This window comes from Actinia tenebrosa, unplaced genomic scaffold (genome assembly GCF_029948245.1).
Source record: "Actinia tenebrosa isolate PJP-AT-01 unplaced genomic scaffold, QUT_ActTen_1.0 PGA_scaffold10__47_contigs__length_13832649, whole genome shotgun sequence".
NCBI classification, from domain to species: domain Eukaryota; kingdom Metazoa; phylum Cnidaria; class Anthozoa; order Actiniaria; family Actiniidae; genus Actinia; species Actinia tenebrosa.
Genome location: NW_028292570.1, coordinates 3,336,736 through 3,349,323, shown reverse-complemented (window position 1 = coordinate 3,349,323; position 12,588 = coordinate 3,336,736). Strand labels below are relative to the sequence as shown.

The window sequence follows — 12,588 nt, the reverse complement described above, 5'->3', positions numbered from 1 at the left end:
ATATATATATATAAATAGATAACGTATATATATATAAATAGATAACGTATATATATATCTAAATAGATAACGTATATATATATATAAATAGATAACGTGCAAGGGTTGAGCCAAAAAAATAAATATCTTGCAATAAATAGAAATAAAAAGATAAATATCATGCAACCAAAATTCCTGCAACCTCCCCCCACCCCCCATCAATTATCTAATGGTCCAGCCTTTATAGCACTTGGGCCTTAGGGCAAACGTCGAACTTTCCATGCACGGAACTCATTAAAAACAATGGATATTAGTAGGTGATAATGAGCGAGGCGGCATTCTTAGATGTAAGTTCGGTGCATGGAAAGTTCGAAGTTTGCTCTAGGCCTTACACGGTACTACGTAAATGCCGTAATATTGAAAGGCTTCCTATTATGCCTTTTCGTAATTCATCCAGTCACATCGCGTATAGTTATGCTTTTAGTTCTATGACGTACCACTACAGTTTCTTTCTCACATCTTACACAAAAATGCTCTAAGTAGATTTAGGGATGAGAAGTTTAAGAACTAGTCTTAAAAGTAACAAATTGAGTAAAATAATGATACTTAAATACTGTCCTAACCAGTTAAATTATGTATATCTAATGTAGCCTTACATGTCACAGTCATAAACTGTATTGTAAGTAAAATAATGATACTTCTTAAGTACTGTCCTAACCGGTTAAATTTCTTATTTAGGCAGTTTTTTAATATTGAACCTGGAAGTCGTTTTTACACCATGACGTCATGCATAGAAGCCTACGATTTTCGATATTAAAACGCCAAGTCCATGTAGGGATATTTCCTTTCCTTCACTTGTTCTCTCTTGTCTTTTAGTTCTTTTCTGTTTCTTTTATTTCCTTTATTTCTCTTCTCTTCTCTTTTCTTCTCTTCCCTCTAGTCTTCTCATATGCCTTTCTTATTTTCTTTTCTACTCTTTACCCAGTTACCAACATTTTTAACTCCCGTACGAATTATTCGCGATTGGTTCTTATAAAAATTTAAAGGGAACACATACGTACGGCTGCAATCATGTAAAGAACTAGCATAACAGGAAAATGCACGCGGTTTTAAACGTATGGTACTGACTTAAGGGACGGACCATTAGATAGTTGATGGAGGGCTTCCTTATATTATGCCTTCTCGTACTGATTCATCCAATCACAACGCGTATAGTTATGGTGTCGACAGTACTATGATGTACCACTACAGTACGATTAAAAAAAGGCCGTATTGTTTCTTTCTCACATCTTACACAAAAATTGCTCCAAGTAGATTTAGGGATGAGAAGTTTAAGCGTAACTTCTAATTTACCGTAGACTACTCAAAGAATTCAGTGTAGGTTATGTTTACCATTATTTGAGCATGAGACGTGACTTATAAATGCGTCACATCAGCCTATCAGAACTAAATATACTTGTATTGATTTCAAAAAAAGTATCGTTTGACCCTTGCGCAAAAGTCGAACCTTCAATGAACGCACGCTCGTCATACCGCCATTAGAATTGTCTTGTAGTGAGTGTTGAAGGGTAATAAGTAAATTACATAAAAAAGTACAAAAAAGCACGTAAAAACTTTTCTGAGTTTCGCGCAACTAAAGATGTTTTATTCTTCTAACCTTTTTAACGTAAACTAATCTAAAATTGAAGTTATGTCGCTTGTGTAATGCAAAGTATGCCTCACGTCAGTTATATCAACGTACACGCGTAAGCTGATGCTGGTACTATATAGGTAGACAATTACCTTAAGAACAAGTTTACGTTCCCAAAGTCATTATTAAACGCAAAAGGTACAGCAAATAAAAACAGGCAAATTAAACTTGTACGAACAATATGTGTGGATGTAGCATTGGTGGTGAATTGGCACTAGAAGATGAGGGCAAAAAAGTCGTGGGAAGACCTTGGCATAACTGAATAAAGAACTGAAGTTAGTATGAACGTCTTCGCGCGTATTAGTGACAAAAGTACTAATATAGTCATTGGTCAATATGTGAAACTAAGTTTTTAGCTCAAATAATTACTGTAATATAGATTGATTGTACAGCTACAATATACAATCGTTGAGAAATTCTTTGGCTAACACTAAGACTTCAGCCAATTTTCCTCTTAACTTACCAGTGACCCATCAGAGTTGCAAGAGTCCTAGCCAGTGAGGATGTAGTCTTTAAAGCAACTGTAAAGCTTACTCCAATTTTCTTAAATTTTCACTACTTGATAAGTTACGAAAACCCATGCAAATGATTGGCAGGTTAAATAATTTGTTCCTTGGGTTGTATATAAAGTTAGTGAATTGAAATCTCCTAGGCGACCCGGTAATAAATGTACGAAAAACCCTCTATGAAGCAGGAAAAATTTGTTTTTTCGTAACTTATACTTATACTCTCTTGGTGGGGAAATAAAAACTATTAACTTAAACCCTTTTCAAATTATATATAATGACACAAAAGTTATTGTACGTAAATACCACTACTTAAGAAGCCACTTACACATTCATGCTTCACCAATAGTATATTATGTTAAGGTCAAAGGTTTGTATTCTTTGAATTACTAGCTAACAAGGAGTCGATACCGGAAAGGGAAGGCAACGCAACGCTATAAGCTGAAATAAGCTATAACGAGCAAATTTTGGCTAAAGATATAGTTCTTATATCATTTACTGGTTTAATATCTACCTAATTAGAGATAAACGAAACCTACTATTGTTAATTATAAAAAGAGTATTAAAAATGTATAATCTATTGACCTTTTTTTCCGAAGAAACTGGTTCTCAGTAAACCCCGGTAGAGTTTCTACCTAAGAAAACTGAAACTTTCAGGTACGTCACTATTGTGGTTGGATCTTTGGCCTAGCATAAAGATTTGAAAAAATGATATGGTTACTATTATCTACATCAGTTTTTTTCTAATTCATAACTTAACCATAGAAGCGTAACTAAACCTTGAATTTTTTTTTTTTTTTTTGTCTTTTGATTAAAGTGAATAAAGTTTGATCTCCTTTGCTTCAGATCAAGAATATAAATTTCTCTCAACTTCCCTCAACCTTCCAACGCTACAGAATTTTTCCAACACGACAAAGAGAAACTATTTTTTGTATTTATTTCTGTGTCATTGTGCTTTTAAAATCAATTTCATTAAAATGAAATTATAAAGATATACAAAAGACGATGTTATTAAAAATAACAATCACTTTTATAATAGAGCTTTACTGCAAGAAAGTAATAACTGCCGAACTAAAGCTACCCTACAGTAGACTAACTGACCGTGACCGTCCACAGGCATTCATCCCAATCTCTTATCTATGTTTCTATTATCTTTTATTACTCAGGGTGCAACATTGCGCGCAACATAGCAAGCAACACATATGAATTGGGGCCAAACACATTGCAACAAAATCACGCAACATCGCTTGTGTCAGCCTGCTATGTTAAGATATTTGGTCATCAGTCATAAATTTGGTGCAAGCTGATTGGCTGGAAGTTTCAAAATGTTACAGGTAATGTTGCAGCCACGTTCACATCATGAAATTTGTTGCGCGCAATGTTGCAAGAGTAGAGCGCACTTCAACTTTAGATTTGTTGCATGCAACGTTGCGTGGAACAAGTTTAGGGTAGGCACACGCTGCAACAGTCTGTTGCGTGCAGACTCAGAAACAACAAAGAAATACCTCACATTTCCTTAGAAAAAATGTGCTTTTCCGGTGTTATTTTTAATATTTTTTTATTATTTATTATTTATATTTAGTTTTTGCTGTTTGTTGCCTCTACTCAAAAAGTTATGTAAAGTAAAAAAAATCAAAAGCCTTAAATAAGAATGATTTTAACACTTCAAAAATTTCAAAAAATATCTTTCTTGTACGCTTAGATACGACCGGATTAGATATCGAGGTTGTGAGAGTAACGGACAGACAGACAGATAGATAGAAAAGAAGACAAAATAAAGAGGGAGGGAGGGGAGGGTTCAATTTCCTCCCCGCGCTTTTTGACTAGTTTCCAGACTCTTTCATTACAAAATGTAATCAAACTCCCGCCATCTTCGATCACATGTACCATTATTCCTTTGTGGACTGTTTTTTTACTTCATTTATCCTAAAAGATGCTCATTTTAAACAGCATTTGAGCTTAAATTCAGATTAATGAATGTGAATCAACTGAAACTATCCATAAGAATGGGTTCAAGCTTGAGAGTCTAAAACTTCAGAGCAAAATGAAGTCAAAATGTTTGTGAATAATTCGATGAATTGAAGGTGAGCTATTTAGTTTGATCTTGAAATTACTCGCAAAATATTACAACCATTTTAATGCTTTCAAATGTAATTGTCTGACATTTATATTGTTAGATTGACTACAAGTATTTTGTTCGTTCGGGATTCAAACAAAATGTTTGAGTATAATCGATGAATTGAAGTGAGCTACTTCGTATGATCTTCAAATTACTCACAAAATATTTCAGCCATTTTAATGCTTTCAAACGTACTTGTCTGTCATTTAGATTGTTAGATTGAATTCAGGTATTTTGTTTGTTCTGAATTGTATTTGAAAAGAGTGATTTAGATCAGGGAAGCAAAAAAAAAAAGAGCAGATGCGCGTTCGCCATTTACAAAAGAAAAAATCCCCTGTAATGACCTAAAGCTTCCTCTTTGGGTTTTAATATCTATTCTCAAAATAGATTTAAGTGCTCGTGCGCCAAAAAAACTTTATGTATCGCAGTTTTAGTGAAATAGTTCTTGATTCGAGTGCTTTCTATGTGTAAAAGTTTATACTTACAATATAGTTTATGACTGTGACGTGTAAGGCTGCATTAGAAATACATTATTTAACCGGTTAGGACAGTATTTAAAGGGGGACTAGCACGAAAATTGGTCAAATTTTCAAAACTCTTCAAAAAGTCGCTGTTATGATCAATATTACTTACATAAATATACCCTTAGCATTTTTTTTACATATTACCGCAAGAAATTCGTTAAATTTTCGTTTTTCTTCTTGGCCGCCATTAATCAGTTGTCGCTTGTCTGTTCACTCGGGGGAAACTGGGTCGAGCGCATATGACGTCACTTACTCAACCCAAACAAATCAACGTGAGAACTTTTCTAAGGAAGACTAGGAAGTACGGGTAGCGCGCCGGTAATTCGGAGCTTTATCTGTATTTATTTCCTCAAAAATTGAAAGCTATTAAGATTGCCATCTAATTGTTGTGTGGTTCAGGGATGCAGTAATAAATCTGATCCAAAAAAATGGCATTTCAGTGCATTCTTCGCCGATTCACAAGCAGGAACACGCGAAGTGGAAGCGTTTTGTCACGTTGCATCGCCTTAACTTCGAGCCTGAAAATCGTTTCACTGTGAGCTCTGAGCATTTTGAGGATAGCTGCTTTGAAAGAGCAGTGCATGTGGAAGGCTCAAAGAGAATACTAAAGCCGGGATCTGTACCAACCCTTTGGAAGCCCGAAATCAACAGTCAGGACGAACTTATCAGTGACAGAAGCCGCCGAAAGGTGATCAGCCTAAACTTCTTTACGCTTTAGCCAAAAAATTATAATACTCTTAAGATTTTAGGTAGGTAGTGGTGAGAATTCAAAATTGCAATTACTATCATAACTTCATAGGATCAGCATACTCTTGCTTGCTTTTTAATACCTTTATATTCATCTGAGTGAAACTTTTCGCGGCGCGCCGACATATTATATTAAAGCGACCAGATTGCGCCAACATTATGCATTGTTTATTGATCAATGAGTCGTAATATTTCAATCAATGGATTGCAAGCCAAGTCCGTAAATTAAAAGCAAAATGCTTTAAAACAATGTGGCTTTTTTTGTGGTGTTTACCGAAACAAAAGTCACTTATTTCAACTCACAGCTCACAGTAACGTGCGAAAATCTATCAAATAAGATATGTTCTGATTTGCTTGAATTAGACGGTACATTGAAATAGTAAGTCATCGCAAAAACACAATATGAACGGGTATGGGTAAACAATTATATAATTATCAATTAACGAACGATGATTCAAATACGATTGATAATGCGACTGGAGATACGACTGAAAATACGATGATTCAGCGAACTTCCACCTCTTCTTCAAAGCGTTTGTTCAACATAGTAAGTTGCTCTTCTTCTACGGCTACTTCACGTTGATATTTCAGGCTTTCTTCTTGAGTAGCCATCGGCTCAAAGTCTTCAGCACCAGTGGAAATAGATAATTCTTCTAGGTCTGAGCCAGAACTCTCAGAAACGTTGGAAGAACTCCAAGAATAGCTCTCATCCGCCATGGTACCTACTTAATTTTACTAGTTTACAAGACGCTTGTTGAGTAAGTGACGTCACAAGAAGAAACCGCTGACGCAAACTTGCGGACTCGGCAGGCGACAACGAAGCAATGGCGACCAGCGATTTTTCATGAGTTTTAAGTCGAAAATTTAACCGTTTTCTTCCTAAATGGACGAAATTTCCGTGAAATAAGAAAAATCAGGTTATATATCACCACCTGGGGTGAAGAAATTGGCGTTTAAAATTGACCAAATTTCGTGCTAGTCCCCCTTTAAGAAGTATAATTATTTTACTTACAATACAGTTTATGACTGTGACGTGTAAGGCTACATTAGATATACATAATTTAAGAGGCAATGTCCACAAGAATCGAACAAATTCAAGAATTCGTGGCAAGGGTCAAAAAATCAAATTCGCTCTTCTTTTAAAGTTAGATAGGCCATTATTAGATATGAATCCCTGGGTAGTTGGTTTTCGAAAATTTTATTTTATTTTCGAGAAAACTGCCACAGAAGAGGTTCGACCGAAAACCAAGCAGGAGACGCTCAAGAGGAGTGAAAATGGACAAACTTTGAACAGAGCGCGCGTAAATAATAAACCATCTATGACAATTTTTGAACTTTCTTCTTAATGTATCGCCCTTTTTCGTTCATTGGACTGGATTTCAAGCTTAATGGGAAAGGGACGAATTTTTGGCGAGGGAAAATAGGAAGCCTGTGTTTACATATGCTAATTAGTTGCCTCAAAAGAAAAAAAGATTTAACTATGGGCAAGTTCTCTGATTGAAATAATATTTATGCTGCAAGTTGAGGAAGAATAGATCTTTTCAAAACTTTAAAGACTGATTTGGGGAAATTAATTCTGACTGCATAGAAACCTGTTGAATTTGGTTGAAATACATGCGAAAATCACGCTTCCCGAATCAACGCAGGACTAAGGATTTTCGTAAAGATTGCCATGAAATTTACCCTGAAAACTAAGAAATTAATGTTTGTGCCGTTGTTTGAAAGTTCAATGTGGTTTGGTAAATTTAAGCTCCATTGGAAAGGTTTTGGGATTGTCGGTACTGATGAGCAAAAAACGCTATCTTTGGTGATTGCGTGACCGAGGTTCCACTTTACGTTCAGAAGTTTGATTACTGTAAAATTCACGCTAAAAATTACGATAGAAACGTTCTTTAAATAGCTTTATAATCTTGTTTTAGTCGAAAAAGATTTGGGTCGATAAAAAAGCGGTTTCAACAGTTAGTTTATATATGCATAAATTACGCCGCCTAATGATTACTTGACCCAAGGTCAATGATTTTTAGAGTGACTGATTGCAAATGTTGTTGAGTTTGGTTGTGTCGTACATACTAAAACCATGATGTTTAAAAACAAACATGTAAGAGATTTTCATACAGATTTTCATACGGCGTTACTCGTTGGCAAAATTGAAGTTGGTACAGAGAAGAAGAAGTGAATTCGCAAAGTAATACCGAATATAGCCAAGAAAGATATATGGGGAGTTGTTTCTGGGTAACAAAACGAGTAAGCAGATTGCAGGTGTCAAGATTCTTAATTTAAATAAATAATACAAGGAATTTTATTGCTATTTGAACTCGACATCTTAGAAATCTTTATATTGACGAAAAAAGCCATACATTGACCTTTAAAATTTTGAAAAAACTGGTCAAATGAAATCGAAATAAACGGGCCAGTGGGGCCAGCCCAAGGGGTGCATTTGTCACAAAATTCAGCTCTAATTTGGCTTTGCTTCATGGACTGACTTTTCTAGAACATTTCTAGTTGTAAATCTAGTATACAATCATTTTGATAGATGGAAAACTATGTAAATATCCTACTCGAGTTAAATGAAGGAATCATTGACCAAACGAATTAAACATGGCAGTGAATCAATGTCACATTTAACCAGCAAACATTTCTAACTTCTAAACATCACGATAAGCTACAGTTTTTCTTTCGGCCTTTTTATCGACCCAAATCTTATTTGGGAAAAACAAGATTATAAAGCTATTTAAAGAACGTTTCTATCGTAATTTTTAGCGTGAATTTTACAGTAATCAAACTTCTGAACGTAAAGTGGAACCTTGGTCACGCAATCACCAAAGATAGCGTTTTTTGCTCATATACCAACAATCTCAAAACCTTTCCAATGGAGCTTAAATTTACCAAACCACATTGAACTTTCAAACAACGGCACAAACATTAATTTCTTAGTTTTCAGGGTAAATTTTATGGCAATCTTTACGAAAATCCTTAGTCCTGCATTGATTCAGGAAGCGTGATTTTCGCATGTATTTCAACCAAATTCAACAGGTTTCTATGCAGTCAGAATTAATTTCCCCAAATCAGTCTTTAAAGTTTTGAAAAGATCTATTCTTCCTCAACTTGCAGTATAAATATTATTTCAATCAGAGAACTTGCCCATAGATAAATCTTTTTTTCTTTTGAGGCAACTAATTAGCATATGTAAACACAGGCCTCCTATTTTCCCTCGCCAAAAATTCGTCCCTTTCCCATTAAGCTTGAAATCCAGTCCAATGAACGAAAAAGGGTGATACATTAAGAAGAAAGTTCAAAAATTGTCATAGATGGTTTATTATTTACGCGCGCTCTGTTCAAAGTTTGTCCATTTTCACTCCTCTTGAACGTCTCTTGCTTGGTTTTCGGTCGAACCTCTTCTGTGGCAGTTTTCTCGAAAATAAAATAAAATTTTCGAAAACCAACTACCCAGGGATTCATATCTAATAATGGCCTATCTAACTTTAAAAGAAGAGCGAATTTGATTTTTTGACCCTTGCCACGAATTCTTGAATTTGTTCGATTCTTGTGGACATTGCCTCTTAACTGGTTAGGACAGTATTTAAGTATCATTATTTTAGTCAATTTATTACTTTTAAGACTAGTTCTTATACATAGGCTCCCTGCTCCCTGGGTAAATGATGTCTTTGCAATACACTGTTCTGATAATGGCTGACAAGTGCATGAAAATGAGGTCTTTTGGCCTTAGTACACAATAAAAAATATAAAACACGTGAAATGTATTTATAGAAGAAAAGTATAGAAATGGACCCTTTGTTTTGACCTCCTTATCCACCTATTCACCTTAATTTTGAATGGGCAGCCTTGCAAGATGACTGGGTGACATCATTTTCTTGTGTTCGTCAGCCATTATGAGAACGTGTATAGTCTCCTTGTATAGTTCCGAGAGGTATTGTTCTGGGTACAAGAGGATTGATTTTTTTACATAAGAACACAGGAAAAAAATTCCCAAATTGGGAATTGTTGGGAATTTCCTTGAATTCCCAATTCGAACACCAACGTTGGGATTTATTGTTGGGAATTTCCTACTAATACCCAATAGAAAAATAAAATTCCCAACAAGCTAACATTGGGAATCAGTGCCACATTCCCAATTTCATTCTCTCTGGGAATTGGATGGGAATTCGTTGGGAATTCAAGGAAATTCCCAACAAATTCCCAATTTGGGAATCTGTTTTTTCCTGTGGAAGATGGCCTATTGTTTTGTTCCCCAGAACAATTCCTCTAGGGACTCAGTGCAAGGGGTCTATTGCCAAAGTCCATCATACCATAGTTTCTAAAAGCAAGTGTATAATACGTTTTTAGAACCATGGCACAGTCCTCTTTAATGGATGACAAGTTTACGGTTTATGTACGAAAATCGTGCAACCCAGGACCCTATCTTGACCCTAGCAAAGTTGAAACTCTGCGGAACTTCTTCCAAGATAGAAGTGTCTCTCAAACAATTACAAAAGTCATCGAAGCTGTAGTGTTAGCAGGATTAAACTTCAAAGACACGTTCAACAAGGTGCCGGTGCCCTTAAAAAGAGGTTCGACAATAAAAAGTGAAGTAATAGAAAAGGAAAAAGATGGAAAGAGAAAAAAACATTATTATAGACTACCTGTACTGGATCGCAAAAGTAAAGGAGAGATTGTCATTGAGAAATTTGTTCAAAATCTTCAGTGCTGTTCAAAATTTCTGTCCTGTAGTCAAAGGATTTGTAAACAATGTGATGTAAAGCAAGGTAGGTGACATTATGTTCTGAAAATTTAACAGACAGAAATTTTGTTGAAATGGTGTAACTAGAGATAACCACATGTTAAGAGGCTCGATATCATTGTTATTTGCATGTTTTCTCCATATCATGAGGCAAACAAGCACGTTTGCAAGGAATTGAGCGATATGATATGGAAAGCGATTGAATAAATACAATATCACGCTCCTAACTTATGATAATCTGTTTATTACATTTAGGGTGGATAGGGGTATCAACCCTAAATGTTTGATAAAAATGTATATCTAATAATGAAACTGTCATAACTGTAAGCCTAACCATTACCATCACTATTATCATCTTCATCGTCTTTACTTTTCTCTGATGGCTATGTAAATAACTATTCATCTTAATATTTCTCCATTGCTGTTTTTTATCAATCTAAAACTCCCAATTTGGAGGCATAATACTAATATACTAAGATTTACTCATGATTCTAAGATGGCTGCCAATAACGGCTTATTTTACACCCCATAAAGTCCTCCACTGGTCATAAAATGTAGAGTGCATTGAGATGATGTGAAAATGCGCTATATATGAACCCCCATCATTATTATTATTTAGAATCAATATTATGATATATAGATTTTTTTTACGTTTATTTTAAAAGAGTTGATGCCATCCAAAATAGGACCAACAGTTGAATTGTTTAAGGTATGTGAATGACACCTTGATTTAACTCAAGGATCAGAGATTTCTGAAAAAAAATTGGTTTGTTTATTGTATGTGGGTTAGGTTTGTTAACCGATCCTTCAATCAATTGCCAGTCTATCAGTCCACGTACCAACCCAGGCAATTATCCATTCATCAAATATCCATTCAAATATTCATCCATCCACCCAACCACCCATCTATCCATCCATCCATCATCCATCATCCATCCATCCACCCACACCCACCCCTCTATCCATCCCAGTCCATCCACCCACCCACCCATCTATCCATCCATCCATCCATCTATCCACCCACCCACCACCCATCCATCCATCCATGACATCCATCCATCCATCCATCCATCCAAAATTTGATAATTCCCAAAAGCTTAGGAAAGATATTATAGACATAGTGTTCTCTTCCTAATGACCTAAAAGAGGAGCAAATATTTCTAAATTTAAAAAGAAAATAAGGCTTTTCAACCTTCAATTAGCAACGATTAACAAATGTTCATTATTTAAATTTTATTTTAATTTACGTGTAAATCCTCCATCGATAGTAATCGCTATTGTACTGTTAGGCTCTTTGAAGACTGTTTCAGGCTATGCGTGCGTTATTTCACAGCCAGCCCTTTTGCACTTTTATGTTGTTAAGTTAGCATCCATCCATCAGCTATTATATGGCGCAGCTGGGGTCGGCGTTTGAGTCGCGTCTAATAATATGCGTCGGGTGGCCACTTTCAATGGCTGAGTTTCAGTGGATGTTTTGCGAGGGGTGTTCTCTCACCATTCATTATGCAGTGAGGGTTTTCTCTGGGATCCATCCCTCGGTTTCCTCCCTGCTGTAAAAATCACATTTAGTTTAAGTGTTTTATGTGTTAAATCTAGATACGATAGTGGTAGTGCTTGTGAGGGAAAGTGCCTATAGCGAAGAGAGCCCGTATTGGGGAGTGGGTGATTGTACATTATTATTATTTTAATCCATCCATCCATCCATAATCTATTTTCTATTATTTTTTAGAAAGAACCAGCCATGCCCAAACCAAACACCCATTTATATTTACTGCAGAAGAAGAAACTGTAAAATTGGCCCCGTTACGAATCCAAACAAAATCAAAAAACATATCTACCTCATTCAGAGGTTCTCTTCCTGCTATTATCAAGCAGTTGGTTTCTGCGATCGTCCCTCTGTGGATTATTCTGCCTGTTATATGCCATAAAGAGCATGTGGTGTCGGTCTTCTTGCTCAACGGTGGACTTGTTCTTTGGTTAGGTTCTAAGATTGGAGAAGGGTTAAGCTTCAATGTGCGCTAGTCAGGTGCAATTGTAAATAGTTCCTGGGGTCAGAGTTTTGAATTTTAATGAAGGAATATTTTTTTCAGCTTTTGGTTCATGTGTCAGAAAGTTTTTCCTCTGGCGAACAGCCTAAAAAAGTCCGTCTTGCGAGGATAGTGCAGAAATGCTGATGTGTTGTGAAGGTATGTGTTGAGCTTTTTTTCTAAGTGCGGAAATTTTCAGTATTGCTAATAATACACTGTATTGTGTATGCCACTTTGTTAGGTTTGATATCTCATGTA

General features: G+C 35.7%; 1 protein-coding gene across 1 annotated transcript; it reads left to right on the top strand.

The window, feature by feature from the left end:
- Positions 1-4,052: 4,052 nt before the first annotated feature.
- On the top strand, positions 4,053-12,095 carry LOC148912787 (sex comb on midleg-like protein 2). The gene is made up of 4 exons (XM_089026293.1): positions 4,053-4,259; positions 9,910-10,328; positions 10,969-11,012; positions 12,033-12,095. Exons 2-4 carry the CDS (start codon positions 9,914-9,916, stop codon positions 12,093-12,095), a joined length of 522 nt encoding a protein of 173 aa, XP_088882419.1. The 5' UTR covers positions 4,053-4,259; positions 9,910-9,913.
- The last annotated feature ends 493 nt before the right edge of the window (positions 12,096-12,588 follow it).

Excerpts from the sequence above, each read along its gene's own strand:
- LOC148912787 (XM_089026293.1), top strand. The coding sequence starts at position 9,914 with ATGGCACAGTCCTCTTTAATGGATGACAAGTTTACGGTTTATGTACGA. Across the intron at positions 10,329-10,968 it reads ACAATGTGATGTAAAGCAAG|AGTTGATGCCATCCAAAATA; the intron begins GTAGGTGACATT and ends TTATTTTAAAAG. Across the intron at positions 11,013-12,032 it reads CAACAGTTGAATTGTTTAAG|AAAGAACCAGCCATGCCCAA; the intron begins GTATGTGAATGA and ends ATTATTTTTTAG.